The sequence below is a fragment of the Drosophila ananassae genome (genome assembly GCF_017639315.1).
Source record: "Drosophila ananassae strain 14024-0371.13 chromosome 4 unlocalized genomic scaffold, ASM1763931v2 tig00000054, whole genome shotgun sequence".
NCBI lineage: Eukaryota > Metazoa > Arthropoda > Insecta > Diptera > Drosophilidae > Drosophila > Drosophila ananassae.
The window spans coordinates 1,703,286-1,719,010 of NW_025319037.1; the positions used below are offsets into that span (position 1 = coordinate 1,703,286).

At 38.8% G+C, this 15,725-nt stretch overlaps 1 protein-coding gene across 8 annotated transcripts in view; it reads left to right on the forward strand.

Annotated features, from left to right (window-relative positions):
- The window catches only part of LOC6496629 (slo-interacting protein 1), an 87,897-nt gene that overhangs the window by 42,646 nt on the left and 29,526 nt on the right, over window positions 1-15,725 (forward strand). For 5 of the 8 annotated variants that reach the window (XR_006507848.1, XR_006507850.1, XR_006507849.1 and 2 more), the window contains exon 3: window positions 12,753-13,067. The exons of the other annotated variants lie outside the window; for them this stretch is intronic. Coding sequence is in view for 2 of the 5 variants with exons in the window: in XM_044717669.1 (XP_044573604.1) it covers window positions 12,753-13,067 (315 nt within the window). In the remaining 3 variants the exon portion in view is untranslated. The remainder of the gene's footprint in view (window positions 1-12,752; window positions 13,068-15,725) is intronic. 8 annotated transcript variants of the gene reach the window in all.

Below are 15,725 nucleotides of genomic sequence, written 5' to 3' on the forward strand. Positions count from 1 at the left end.
GGGTAGCAAGGGCTCTATCAACTCAAGTGTTCGTGAAGTGGATTATTATTACCTCCCACATCTGCCGTAAGAGTCTACCTCCGTTGCCGTGTCATCCTCAACAAAATCCAAAGCGCAGTTTTACATGTAGTGAGACCATCGAGAATTCTACGCCATCGTAAGATGACATCAAGACGATTCTTTTTCGGAATTTTGGAGTTAAGGAGTCTTATAATGAACTTTATCAAGAACCGTTTATGCTAAGTAACAAAAGCGATATTACAGATTATTTGAAATCTTTAAGAAATATAATGTGTAAAATTAATGAAAAATATGAATATGATAATGTGAAGCACTCTAAGTTTAGTCCCAAAAATTTTGAAGAAGCTATGCTAAGAACATTCTTAAAAAATATCGATGTAAATTGAGCTTCAGTCGTAACAAATAGAAATGTAAAACATATAAGAGAAGCTTTCGATCTATTATAAACTTGTTAGAACTCAAAATCTTAAAACAACATTTTCACACAGTAACTGTAACGCTACCAGCTTTTTGATAGCGGTCGAATAATTCCGGTTTATATTTTATTGAGACCTAATTCCGCGCAATATCGCAACATAGCGGTCAGTCATTAACTACTCCAAAATATGCAAGAAAAACAAGAGCTTTGGCGCAAAAGCTCTTGCAAAGCTCCCGCAAGCGCATGCGGTTCAAATGAAAACAAAGTGCATGCGAAACTGGGAGACTTAATGGATAACCACAACTTCTTCCAAACCTTTGACCATTCATTGTTACACCCCAATAGACCAATGCGGGAATCGAGTTCTCGTAACGAGTGCAGGGGTCCGGAACGTTTATTTCGCGCGGTTCCCACTGCATACGTACAGCCCACCTCCCGTCCAACCGACCGAGGGACGCTGCCGCGTGACGTACGGTTCGAGAAAGATACCACGAGGAAGAGTGTTGCACAGATAGGGCGGTTAATATAAGCAATTTAAGATTGTTAGTAGAGCAGAAGTAGGAGAGTATTGAGGACTCCAGACACACGATCTATACTCAAGAATCGGACGCACCAGTGATGTATAAAACTTTTTAGTTATGTACGGGTCATTAAATTCTTTTGACCATCTTTTAATAAAACCAAGCACACCAATAGTTTTATTAACCATGGTAGATATATGGTCGGTAAATTTAAGTCCCAAATCTAATAGGACACCTAGATTTTAACCTGAGTTAATCGTTCTAAGGCGTTCCCATAGAGAAAGTACATAGCCTGGTAAGGACTAGATCGGTAAAAAGACATGAGTTTACATTTCGATCCATTAAGCTTTAGGTTATTTGCTAAACACCAATTTTGAAGTACATCCAAATCGGTTGAAGTCTAGACTGGGCGCTAGTGAATTTATACTGAAGGCATAGCTTAACGTCATCAACGTACATAAGTACAAGTGAATTAGTTAAGGCAAGGGGCAAGTCAGTAATAAATAGTGTAAAAAGTAAGGGTCCAAGATGGCTTCCTTGGGGCACCCCAGATGTGGCGCGGACAAAACGCGAGGTAACATCTTTAAAGAAGACACGTTGGGTTCTCCCAGATAAGTAGCTCGAAATCCAGATAAGAAGATTAGTTGGGAATCCCAAAAGACTGAGTTTACTTATATGAAGCGAATGGTTAACAGAGTCAAATGCTTTACTGAAGTCAGTGTATATGACGTCTGTTTGTAAGCCATTCCGGAAGCCATCCGTTATAAAAGATGTTAGCTCCAATAAGTTGGTAGTGATGGAGCGGCGCTTCATGAAGCCATGCTGGCACGAAGTTATTATTGAACTACATAGGTGTTGCAAATGTGAAGTGATAAGTTTTTCAAAAAGCTTTGGAATTGTTGACAATTTAAAGATGCCTCTATAATTTGCAGCGTCAGATATTTTCCCTTTTTTATGCAGCGGAATAGTGAAGGATTCCTTCCACATAAGGGGCCTGATCAGTGTTCGCTTAAGAGTTCTCAAACGTAAGCAGTGGGGGAAAAGATACATGTTTACGCTTAGTGTTTACAAAGTTATAAAACTGCTTCGGATCCTGAGTAAAGTGAATCCTGCAGCGGCGAATATAACTCCTGTAACATTCTGCGTTATGCACGGTGAAATTGGGCCGAGCTACTAAGTATCTTGAATAACTAACTGTACAGCCAGAAAATCTATGTTTATTTAAAAGTCTACTCATACTATTCTTTAAATTTATAAGATGCCTTGTATACCAAGGCGGATTCGTTAAAGCGGACGGATATTTCCACGGCACACAAGCATCAAAAAATGAGTTTAAAGTGAAATACAATTTTCGTAATGCGATGTTTATATCCTCACATGCCAGTAAATCAGACCAATCAAATTCCGAGATTAACTTATTTAATTTCATAAAGTCAGCCTTACGGAAGAAACGAAGTTTATGAGATTTAAGTGTAGTCTTAAGGTCAATTAAGAAGTTGTTTTCGATTGAAAGCTCAAGAGTGGGATGATATGGATCCTCAGGGTCAGAAAGGGGCAAAGTTCTGGAAAGAGTAATTCCATCAGGATCAGAAATGAAACATAAGTCCAACAGCCGACCTAAAGAATTTCTAACGTGGTTAATTTGCCCGAGTGACATGTCAAACATGCCCGCAGGGAAGTTATGGTGGGAGTTAAGCAGTAAAGACGGTGAATTTTCAACATTTGACCACATAAGTTCTGGGATATTAAAGTCACCCAGAGCCATCAGCTGGTCACCATCAGACAGACGATCGAAAACCCAACGAATAGCGGACAAATGTTGCCAGTATGTTGGCGGTTCGGACAAAGGTGGTATGTAAGAACAGGTAACATACAAAGATTGATCGGACAAAGTAATTTTGATGCAAAGGAATTCAATGTCACCAAACTCTTGTGATTTCAGACCTCTTCAGAAGCGAGTCTACAGAGATTAACACTCGTCCTCCCCTTCGCAGAGTTCTATAACATCTAAAAGTGGTGTACCTCCGGCCTTAACCAAGTTTCTGTAAATACAATAATGTGAGATGCAAAGAAAGAAAGAAAGTTTATTCTTCTTAGCTTCTCCTTCTACATAGGGCAATCCAGCCTCCCGCGGTAGTTTATTGCTTCCAGAAACCACCAGCCAAATTGAGTGTTTTGGGTGACTTGGGAAGGCAATGACTTAAATGGATTTGGCCAACTGACGAAAGGTTGAAGAATAGGCTGGCTCCAATTAGCAGGTCCACACCCTGCGGTCTGTGGAAGTTGGGATAAGCCAGAGCTACGTCATGAGGAATCTTCCATTTCGAAATATTAATTTTAAGGCTGGGGTGACAGTCCGCAATATGAGACACTATAACCGCCTCTAGGTTCGCAGACTATGTGGTTAGTCGAGACTTCACAATCACATTAACGGAGCATCCATCCGTAACTAAGTGCCGGCAAGACCGGCGACCGCTACACAGCGACGAAATGGGCTACACGCCCATTAGGAGCGACGAAGCTCAAGTTGACTTGCCAGCCGTTATGAGATAAGGTGAACTTGTGAACCAGAGTCCAATAACACTCTGGAAGGCAGGAAGGCACCTGATCGACCACGGCTAAGGATATTGGCATTTGGCAGAAGCAATTCAGTACGGCAACGGCAGCGGTGGAAACCAAGCCTCGAACTGGTGGGGAATTGTTAGGGATGGACAGCTGCCCGCAATGATGTAACAAGGAATGATGTCGGTTGCACGTTGGGCAACGGGAAGCTGAACATCCACGTGCAAAATTACCATCATCCAAACATATAAAACAGTGGGTCAGCCGTTGCACTTCGCCGTACCGTTAACTAATTGGCACGGCAATGAAGCTTGGACAAGTAGGAAACGCGTGGGCCAAAACACCACACAGGGCGCATAGAGCTGGACGGGCGTTAATAATCATGCACAAAAATCGGTTATTCGAAGATCTACCTCGGCCCACTTGGTTAGCTGGTGGATACCCAGCCAAAGAAAAGAATACGCATTTAAGAGAGTATTTTCCCACTTGGCTTTTGTGGCAGAATCCATCTTCTGAAGGACAATCTGGATGAGCAAGCATTCTTGGATCTCGGCAGCTGATCCGGAACTCATGAGGGCCCGCATATGCTCATTGAACAGATCCGATAGCTCCCGCAAAGTAGAAACAGACCCTGGCTCGACCAGACAAAGCTGCAGGATATCGTTGATGTAAGACTGGAAAATTAAATACCGATTACTAAAATTGCGCAATCGGTCAAAGGCCACATCGTAGTTCGCGTCAGTAATATCCAGCGCTCTCACCGTCTCCATGGCTGACTCCCGCAGGCATGAAATGAGCCACCGAAGCTTTTCTATTTTTGTTAGGTGAGGATGGCTGTCAATCGTGGTCTTACAAAGGGCGTAGAAATCCGGCCAGTCGGCCGCTGAATGTTGGCATAACCATTTGTGCTTTGTTAAGTAAATTTATACACACTGCAGCACTTTTTGCAGACAACATCACCACTTAAGTTCTCTCCATCCGTTTTTCTAATATTTGCGAACATTTCCCGAACTTTACTTCCAACCTTTTTAAGGTTCAAAATATATTCGACATTTAAATGTTTGGATTTAATATCTCTATGCGTAGATACTGCTGTATACGAAAACTAAAAACGAAACACCTAGCCACTAATTATAAATTAAAAATATACCAATATAGAAGCATCATAGACTTACATGATTACAAACACGTGGAAAAGACAGCACGTGGTAGACTAATCGTTTTGGTTAAGGGGGAAGGATGGTTTCAGAGGCTGAAAAAAACAGATTTTTGCGATTTTTTGTTCATTTCTGAGTGAATATATTTATTCAATTTTTTTTACACGATAAATGGCTATATTTGGAGAGTATCTAGGCATTTTTATTTTTAAGAAATAATTATTATTTATCCCGTAATGGGCAGTCGGCCGGTGTCGCTTCAAAAAATTGTTATCTTGTGGTGCGTAAGGTTTGGCCTTACAGTCTTATCGGAACTAAAAAAAATTTGATTGATTTACTTAAATGGGCATGCGCAGTTGGAGCGCCAAAAAATATACATTTTTCCCAAATTTTTTTCTCGTAAACTATTGAATTTTTTTGAAATATCGCTTTATTATGTGAAAGTACATCATTATACCCTTGCAAAGGGTATTATAACTTTGGTCAAAAGTGTGCAACGCAGTGAAGGAGACGTCTCCGACCCTATAAAGTATATATATTCTTGATCAGGATCACCTCCTGAGTCGATATGAGCATGTCCGTCTGTCCGTCTGTCGGTTTCTACGCAAACTAGTCTCTCAGTATATAAGTCGGAACGGCCGGGATCGGTCGACTATATCCTATAGCTGCCATATAACTGATTGATCGGAAATGCCATAACTTTGGTGTTTTTTAAGTTAGAGGGTTGGGACTTTCCACACATGTTATATTGCTATGCATATTGCATGCTATATTTTGTTGACCAAAATATCTTATGTACAAAATTTCATAAGGATCGGCCGACTATATCCTATAGCTGTCATAGAACGATCGAAATTGGCATAACTTTGGTGTTTTTTAAGTTAGAAAGATGGGATTTGGTACAGATTTGGTACAGAAAAACAATCTGGTTTGTCGAATTTCATAAGGATCGGCCGACTATATCCTATAGCTGCCATATAACTGATTGATCGGAAATGCTATAACTTCGTTGTTTTTCAAGTTAGAAGGATGGGACTTTCTGTGCATTCTAATATGGGTCAACTTATATGATCTGCCAAATTCCATAAGGATCGGCCGTCTATATCCTTTAGCTGCCATATAACTGATTGATCGGAAATTCCATAACTTGGTTGTTTTTCAAGTTAGAAGGATGGGATTCATAATGGATGCCTCTTTGGGCAAAATAATTTGATATGCCAAATTTCATTAAGATCGGCCAACTATATACGATCCGCTATATATATAATTTTATAAGAAGCGTGGCGCCACCTAGCGGACTGCGACTCATCTGCAAGGGTATATAAACTTCGGGCGGAGCCGAAGCTATAGGATATAGTCGACCGATCACGGCCGTTCCGACTTATATACTGCCTGCAAAGGAAAAAAGGGTGTGTGCAAAGTTTCAACTCGACAGCTCTAAAACTGAGAGACTAGTTTGCGTAGAAACAGACAGACGGACAGACGGACAGACGGACAGACGGACATGCTCATATCGACTCAGGAGGTGATCCTGATCAAGAATATATATACTTTATAGGGTCGGAGATGTCTCCTTCACTGCGTTGCACACTTTTGACCAAAATTATAATACGCTCTGCAAGGGTATAACAAGAAAGGAAAGCTAACTTCGAGCGGAGCCGAAGTTGATATACCCTTGCAGTTCAGTCGCAGTCCGCTAGGTGGCGCCACGCATCTTATATTATTAGATATATAGCGGATCGTATATAGTCGGCCGATTCTTATAAAATTTGGCATATTGAATTATTTTGCCCAAAGAGTAATCTGTACCAAGTCCCATCTTTCTAACTTAAAAAACACCAAAGTTATGCCAATTTCGATCGTTCTATGACAGCTATAGGATATAGTCGGCCGATCCTTATGAAATTTTGTACATAAGATATTTTGGTCAAATATAACATGTGTGGAAAGTCCCAACCCTCTAACTTAAAAAACACCAAAGTTATGGCATTTCTGATCAATCAGTTATATGGCAGCTATAGGATATAGTCGACCGATCCCGGCCGTTCCGACTTATATACTGCCTGCAAAGGAAAGAAGGATGTGTGCAAAGTTTGAACTCGATAGCTTTAAAACTGAGAGACTAGTTTGCGTAGAAACAGACAGACGGACAGACGGACATGCTCATATCGACTCAGGAGGTGATCCTGATCAAGAATATATATACTTTATAGGGTCGGAGATGTCTCCTTCACTGCGTTGCACACTTTTGACCAAAATTATAATACCCTCTGCAAGGGTATAAAAAGTAGAAAATATTGAGCAGTTTCAAAGATATGCCACGTCGAAGTGAGGTCCGTCTGAAAAACACGGGTCGCGGTGACCAAGACTGTGGAAATCTTGAACGTCTGAACTTAAAAAATGAAACGGATTTACATTTATTGAAAGTTTATCTAGTACTTAATCGATGGATATTAAAAAAAAAATATTCGACAAAATGGCGACCTATAAAAGTTGAACAATCGTTTTTCGTTAAAAAAAAGCGGTAGATTTTCCGCTGTAAAAAAAAAAGTTTTGCATAAAAAAATCAATCCTTCGATTAAGTTCTAGATTATTATGTATTAAAAAAACATGCTAAATTTCAAGACAATCGGGTCCCTAGTTTTCGAGTAAGAGTGGTCACCGACTACATAAACGTAGTTTTGAGAAAAACGTGTTTAAAGTTTCAACTCACTATTACATAAACCGGACGCCCCTACCTTTAAACATGTGTATCCCAATGAATTTTCAATTTAGCTAATTATTAAGGGGTTAGGTGGGTTTACTGGCCAACAAGGGACTATTTTCAAAATTTTTTTGGAAAATAGTTTCTTAAATATACATATAATATTTAAAGAATTTCGGAAATTTTCAAAAAGAAATATTAAACAGTCAGGCATTAGGACGTTCCTTATTAAAGTTTCCGACCCCTCGGAAAAAATTTTATTATAACTTTCAAGTTTCTTAAATATTTATATTTGACGAAAAATTTCGGAAATTTTCAGAAAGAATTATTAAACAGTCAGGCATTGAGACGTTCCTTATTAAAGTTTTCTTATTAAAGACCTCTATTTTCTTATTTCTTATTTCGGAAAAAAGATGCTTTCTCGTTGACAGCTAATTCCTGACAGAACCATCTGAATTGAAAAGACAAAATATTTTCTTTTAGTACAGACCTGAAACTAGAACCTGAAACTGAACGAAGGAAAAAAAAGAAGTGAAAATTGGACACCTTTTTACAAGTAAAATTTAAATTGTGAAGAAATTTGCTTAAAATTTTTTTTAAATAGTTGTTATCAACGAAAAAAAATCCCTTTAAGTTCTCGAGAATCGTATCTCGATCGGATCTTGAACAAGATCGGTTGAATAGTTTCAGAGAAATCTTGTCAACCTACTTTGAAAATGTAGTTTTGAGAAAAATGCGTTTGAAGGTTTGCGCTCTGCCTTTACCCGACCTCGAGAGTCCACCTTTTCAAGGCTGTATCTCCGAAACTTTTATTCGAATCGACTTGAAAATTTAGGAGAACATTCTCGAGATTCTGTAGAAATTATACAATGTATAATACAATAGCTGCCAAACCCATTTAACCCTTTAATTGTGTATGTACATATTTTTTATTGTACATACGAAATTTACTAAAGTACTTACGCTTTCGTCCAAGCCCTGCATTCTTGTAACTAGATTTGCTCCTCTGCTGCTTCTGCTCTGAATGCAACAATTTTATCCGAGTATTCGACACATTTATTTATTTTATAAATTACACTTTGGTTTCAATTTCACTCATTTCGCATACAACGAAAACAACGCTCACCAATTCGAATTCAGGTTTGTTGTAGTCAAATAACCGAAAATTTTGAGTGCATTCGTGCATCTCCGGTTCAACAGACCGAGGGCCGCTGCCGCATAACGTAGGGGGATCGCGGGGATAGATCCGAGATAGTAACGGTAGTTATGTATAACAGGGAACAGTGCTGATCAGATAAAGCAGTAAGACTAAATCATGGAGTTCTATGTTGTGCGATAAAGTGTGGTAGAGACCATTGTTGTCCGAACATAATTCCCTAAAGTGATCGTCCGGGCATATGTCGAACTACAATGGCTAAGGCGTAGAAGACGAAAGTTTCTAGTTTCTATTAGGAACGTTAAAATATAAGCGTGTTAGTAATTTCTGGAAGTCTACATACATTACCATAAATAAGATTATATAGAAACATGACACTCAGCCTCGATTAATAAAAGTCTACTATGATAAGAGCGGAGGTGAAGATTTGCATCCCAATTAAGGGCGAAAGTCAGGAAGTTTTTTTGTACAGATTCTATGTGATCTTGGTCTACTCAGTGTTGACGCCAAGCCCACCCATAGCTTTATTAACCATGGTGGATATATGGTCGGTAAATTAAAGTTTCAAATTTAATAGGACACCTAGATCGTTAACCTGAGTTAATCGTTCCCAAGGCGTTCCCATAGAGAAAGTACTTAGCCTGGTGAGGATTAGATCGATAAAATGACATGAGTTTACATTTCGATCTATTAATCTTAAGGTTATTTGCTAAAAATTTGCGAAGTCTAGATTGGGCGCTAGTGAATTTATACTGAAGGCATAGCTTAACGTCATCAACGTACATAAGTACAAGTGAATTAGTTAAGGCAAGGGGCAAGTCGTTAATAAACAGTGTAAACAGTAAGGGTCCATGATGGCTTTCTGGGGGCTCCCCAGATGTGGCGCGGACTAACCGCGAGGTAACATCTTGAAGATGTTGGGTCCTTCCAGAAATATTCATATATCAAATATTAATATAAGAAGACACGTTGGGTCATTCCAGATAAGTAGCTTGAAATCCAAATTTGGAATGGCTGACAAATTAGCAATGCCTCTAGATTAGGCTGCGTTGGATATTTTTCCATTTTTATGCAGAGGAATAATGTAAGATTCCTTCCACATAAGGAAAAGACGAAGGCTCCAGAGACAGATTGAAGAGTTTGAGGAGCGATTTGTACAGTGCATCGGTGCAGTTTTTCTGAACACAGCCTGGTATTCCATCGGGGACTGGAGAATACACGGGCTTAACTTTAAGAAGATCCTATAACATACCGCTTATATCAAAAAATGGGCAAAATATAAGGTTGGATGATTGGATATTATATGTGCAGCAGTTTTTGCTTCGCAGGAGGTCCAGTTAGTAAAGTATCGGCCACATGTTGGCTATTTTAAGCAATAATTGTTACTGTGGTCTATACCAAAATAGTGGAAGCACTGCCTGACTTTATGACTGTTGGAATTCCAACACAATCAAGACCTCCTCGTCCTACCCGAATCTGGGCAGTAGGTTTTAATTGTGTTGGAATTCCAACAGTCATAGAGTCAGGCAGTGCTTCCGCTTACCATCCGGTAAGCGTTTTTCAGGATGGCTTCAGATGTCATTTACACTGAGTTGAGTAAAGTATTTTACTCTGTTACTACCTCAATCTTTTGGAATTCCTAACGAATCTTCTTATTAGGGCTGCAAAACATGGTGCGTGCTGATACGAAGACAAAGCTGAAGACGAATTTATTGCGATGCGAGTAAGTTAATAGGTTTCATGGTGCAAGACAAATTTGTTTCGATTCTGTGATGTTGGTCGCAATGGATTTCTTATCAAGGCTGTTAAGACTGTTCCATTTCCGATCGTTCAGATATATGGCGTCTATAGGAGATATAGGCCGATGCTTATGAAATTTGACCGTAGAAAGTCCCATCTTTCTAACTTAAAAAACACCAAAGTTATGCCAATTCCGATCGTAATATGACAGCTATAGGATATAGTCCGCCGATCCCTATGAAATTTTGTACATAAAATATTTTGGCCAAATGTAATATGTCAGAAAGGTCCCAACCCTCGAGCCCTCGAACACCGAAGCTATGGTATTTCCGATCAATCAGTTATATGGCAGCTATAGGATATAGTCGACCGATTCCGGCCGTTCCGACTTGCAGGCAGTAGCAAACAAAAGAAGGGTGTGTGCAAAGTTTCAACTCGATAGCTTTAAAACTGAGAGACTAGTTTGCGTAGAAACAGACAGACGGACATGCTCATATCGACTCAGGAGGTGATCCTGATCAAGAATATATATACTTTATAGGGTCGGAGATGTCTCCTTCTCTGCGTTGCACACTTTTGACCAAAATTATAATACCCTCTGCAAGGGTATAAATATTCTTACCCGACACGTGTTTATATTGTTTACTGTAAGTGTCCCACGTGCCAAATAAGAATATTTTTTATGTGTCTTCGCATTCGTGTAGGACTCTTCAACTTATTTTCGATTATTAGCCAACTCTTAATAAGCGCCCCATAGCGGTGAAAAAAAGAAGCTGCAAATTGTTTGGGAAATTTTTTTCGAAGTGCGGTAGCGTCACAAACTAAAATTAAAGAATGGTATCTAGCAGTTACCATATCTTTGAAATACTCATCCAAAGTTGAAATCTCCGATGTTATAAATTAATTTTTGGTCTTTTATGATTTTTCCCCAAACATTTTCCTATGGAAGATTTTTATTTTCTCATTGAAATCAGTAGATCATACCATGTTTTAATTTTGGATTTAAGGGAAAACTCGAAATAATATTATTGAATTTATTATAGGTGGTTGTCGCGGAACGGATTAGGGTTATCGATAGTTAGTTAAGTTTAAACTCAGCGCCGCAGTATTATTTGTGTCGATAGCTTTGGTATTTAAGTTTAGGTTATTTGGTCCCACGAAAAAAAGTGTAAACAGAGGGAAACAATTTGGCGGAATTAGACCGATTTGTGCCATCACAATAAGAGGGAAGAGAAACTGCGGTAGGTTAAAGACGAAGTGGTTGTAAAAGATAAGTAATTAATGTAACTCTTCCAGAATAAAACCATCAACAAACACAGAACTCCAACTGTTGTCCAGCACTAGTGTTTAAAGTGTTTAAAGGCATTCCCTGTGATCGGCCAAGCGGCGACAGTGGTTAAACAAAATTATTGTCAATTAAATTGGAGTTTTTAATCTCATATTTTCAAAAATTCATGACTATCTAAAACTGATTCTATGTTCAAAACGTATCTATTGCAGGTTCAGTTGATTTAGTAAAGTTTAACTGAAATTGTAGATAGCCATGACTCTTTGGTGTACCGCGGAAACTGTGGGTGATAGAACCTATGTTTGTTTTGGACTTTGGTTCAGGGGAGCTTAAAGGATATGAAGCAGGTGAAATTATGCGTGAAGATTTTTTGCTGTTGGCCTATGTTATCTGATTAGAAAAAATTATATAACAATATTAACTAGAAACTATGTATAAAATACTGAGGTTGTTGAGGAAATATGGGGAAGGGGAAATTATAATAGTTATAATACCACTATAATGCTACTTAAAACACGCAGTTGGCCGGGAAGTGCAACGTTAAACAATTGAAGACATAGCATTTTCATTATCACTGAGGTTGTTGAGGAAATATGGGGAAGGGGAAATTATAATAGTTATAATACCACTATAATGCTACTTAAGACACGCAGTTGGCCGGGAAGTGCAACGTTAAACAATTGAAGACATAGCATTTTCATTATTCTTAAGATACAAGTTTGATGATGTCACTGCTACTATATCGGACGTCAATATGATATAAAACCATAAAAGCTAGTCCCAATAAAAAGAAAAAATATGTTTCCCATAATTTCTCAACATTCTTACAATTTTATGTAAACTTTCTAGTTAATCTTGTTATATATTTCTTTCTTTCCGTCTTCCTGTTTCTACGCCTGTCTCTTTATTAAGCCATCGACTTAAGTCTTTGCTCATATCCTTCTTTCTTTTGCACACAGTATATAAGATGGAACGGGATCGCTTCTCTATATTCTATACCTGTCATACATTTATTTTAGTAGAAAATTATTTTAAAGTGAAATACCCATAAGGATCGGTCCCGATCTGACCCGATATATATATATTTCATGTATCATTTTCGGTATATCAACTTCGGCTTTATTTTTAAGCTTTAAATGACATTAAAAAAATATATATATATTATAATTTTTTTTAATTTTACAGGAAATAACACTCAATAAGCCAATGGATATTGTATCCTGTGGACAAATGGGACTACATGTTTGTTCCGCAGGTTTTCCATCGCCAAGTACTTATCACAATAAGGACGATTTTTTTTGCACGGAAGATATTTTTGAAGATGTATTTATCTGTGGTATTAAATCAGATAGTATTGCCGAACAAGATGGACGACTTCGAAAGGGTGACCAGATACTACGCATTAATGGTATAGATGTAAGAAGAAAGGAAGATGTAGAAACACGAATTGCGGAAAAAAACTCAATAGTGACGCTTCTAGTTAGCCGAATATTATACGCAGTAAGCATTATTGCATGATTGTTAATGAAAATAAAAAGGTTGCTTGCAAAGATTTGCTACATTTTGCTTATATTGATTTGAATTTTTGATTAAATTATTATTTAGAAATTCCCTGTTATCGCATTTTTGTGAAAGTATCGTAGTAAAAAAATTCAACCCTTACTGTAGAAAGTGACTTGCAAAATATATGGTAAATATAAAAATTTATCGTGTTTATTTGCGTGTTTATTTGCGCGCGGTTCCCACTGCATACGTACAGCTCACCTCCTGTCTAACCGACCGAGGGACGCAGCCGCATAACGTACGGCTCGAATCGCAGGAATTGATCCAGGATTGTTCAAGAGAAGAGTAGGAGTAAGATATTACGAGGAAGAGTGTTGCACAGATATGGCTGTTAATATAAGCGATTTAAGATTGTTAGTGGAGCAAAGTTGCCAGATGTGGTAGAGACCATTGTAGTCCGAACATAATACCCCGAACGGATCGTGTGGGGCATATGTCGAACTACAATGGCTGAGGAGTATAAGACGAAAGTTTCTGGTCCTTCTACTAGGAACGTTAAAATTTACGCGTGTTACTAAATGCTGGCTGTTTACATTTCCATTTACGGTTTGTTAATGATGAGAATTGATTAGTAAAAGTCTACTACGATAAGAGAAGAGGTAAAGATTTGCATCCCAATTAAGTCCCCTAAGAGCAAAAGTAAAGATTCTAATTCAATGTGATCTTGGTGTACTCCATATTGAGAACTCCAGACACACGATCCATACTCAAGAATCGGACGGACCAATGATGTGTAAAAAGTTTTAGTTATATAGGGGTCATTAAATTCTTTTGACCATCTTTTAATAAAAACAAGCACACCCATAGCTTTATTAACCATGGTAGATATATGGTCGGTAAATTGAAGTCTCAAATCTAATAGGACACCTGAATCGTTAACCTGAGTTAATCGTTCTAAGGCATTCCCATAGAGAAAGTACACAGGCTGATAAGGACTAGATCGGTATAAAGACATGAGTTTACATTTCGATCCATTAAGCTTTAGATTATTTGCTAAGTACCAATTTTGAAGTTTATCCAAATCGGATTGAAGTCTAGACTGGGCGCTAGTGAATTTATACTGAAGGCATAGCTTAACGTCATCAATTTACATCAAGTACAAGTACAAGTACATCAAGTACAAGTGAATTAGTTAATGCAAGGGGCAAGTCGTTAACAAACAGTGTTAAAAGTAGGTTTCCAAGATGGCTTCCTTGGGGCACCCCAGATGTTGCGGGGACTAAACGCGAGGTAACATTTTTAAGAAGACACGTTCGATTCATCAGATAAGTAGCTCGAAATACAGATAAGAAGATCAGTTGGGAATCCCAAAAGACTGAGTTTACTTATAAGAAGCGAATGGTTTACAGAGTCAAATGCTTTACTGAAGTGTGTGTAAATGACGTCTGTTTATAAGCCATTCCGGAACCCATCCGTTATAAAAGATGTTAGCTCCAATAAGTTGGTAGTGGTGGAGCGGCGCTTCATGAAGGCATGCTGGCACGAAGTTATTTTTGAACTACATAGGTGTTGCAAATGTGTAGTAGTAAGTTTTTCAAAAAGCTTTGGAATTGCTGACAATTTAGAGATGCCTCTATAATTTGCAGCGTCGGAATTTTTCCCTTTTTTATGCAGTATAATAATGAAGGATTCCTTCCATATAAGGGGAAAGATCGAAGTTTCCAGTGATAGATTAAAGAGTTTAACGAGAGGTTTGCACAGAGCCTCGGCGCAGTTCTTCAGAACACAGCCTGGTACTCCATCGGGGCCTGGCGAATACACGGGCTTGACCTTAAGATCTGATAACACACCACTTTGATCGAAAGATGGGCGAAATATAAGATTGGCTGATTTGATATCATAAGTGTAAGGCTGAGCTGAGCTGCTGCTAGGTGAATACGTAGTTTGAAAAAACTGTTCAAAGAGATCGGCCATTGCCTGATCAGTGTTCGCATAAGAGTTCTCAAACAGCAGTGGGGGATGTATCTTTTCCTCTTAGGTTAGTGTTTACAAAGTTATAAAACTGCTGCGGATCCTGAGTAAACTGTATCCTGCAGCGGTTATACGGGGCTATTATCCCGTATATCTCTAGATCCTTATTAGAGCCCCCGATGAAATACCCTGTCGAAGGCCTTTTGGACAGGAATGCAGACGTTGCGTTGGTATCCATCCCAAATGAAATGCCCCACACGATGAAGCTGTTCGGTAAATCCGTTTCCTTGCCTGAAGCCAAATTAGTAAGAATTGCTTCTGGGACACCTTGATTGGACAGCAAGAGGGGCAGTAGAACTTTCCAGGATATTTTCAAAAACTGACAGCAAACTGCTTACGCGGCAGCTGTTGTGGTCTGCTGGCGGTTGTTTTTATCATCCTTATAATGCTCATGGTCTCTGGAAGTGTAACGGGACGAAGCGGTAAGGAAAATTGCAATCGAGCGTCGAGGAAGTTCTCCTGAGGTGAGTAAATCCCGAACCCATATGTCCACCTAATTGGAAATTTAAATGCGGTGTGTTGCTTAAATCGATCTACAGCTTCCAAAGGGCGAAATTCGTGTCATTATCCTCTAACACAGTGGTTCTTAACCTTTCAGTCATTACCATTTTAGGACATTTTTGT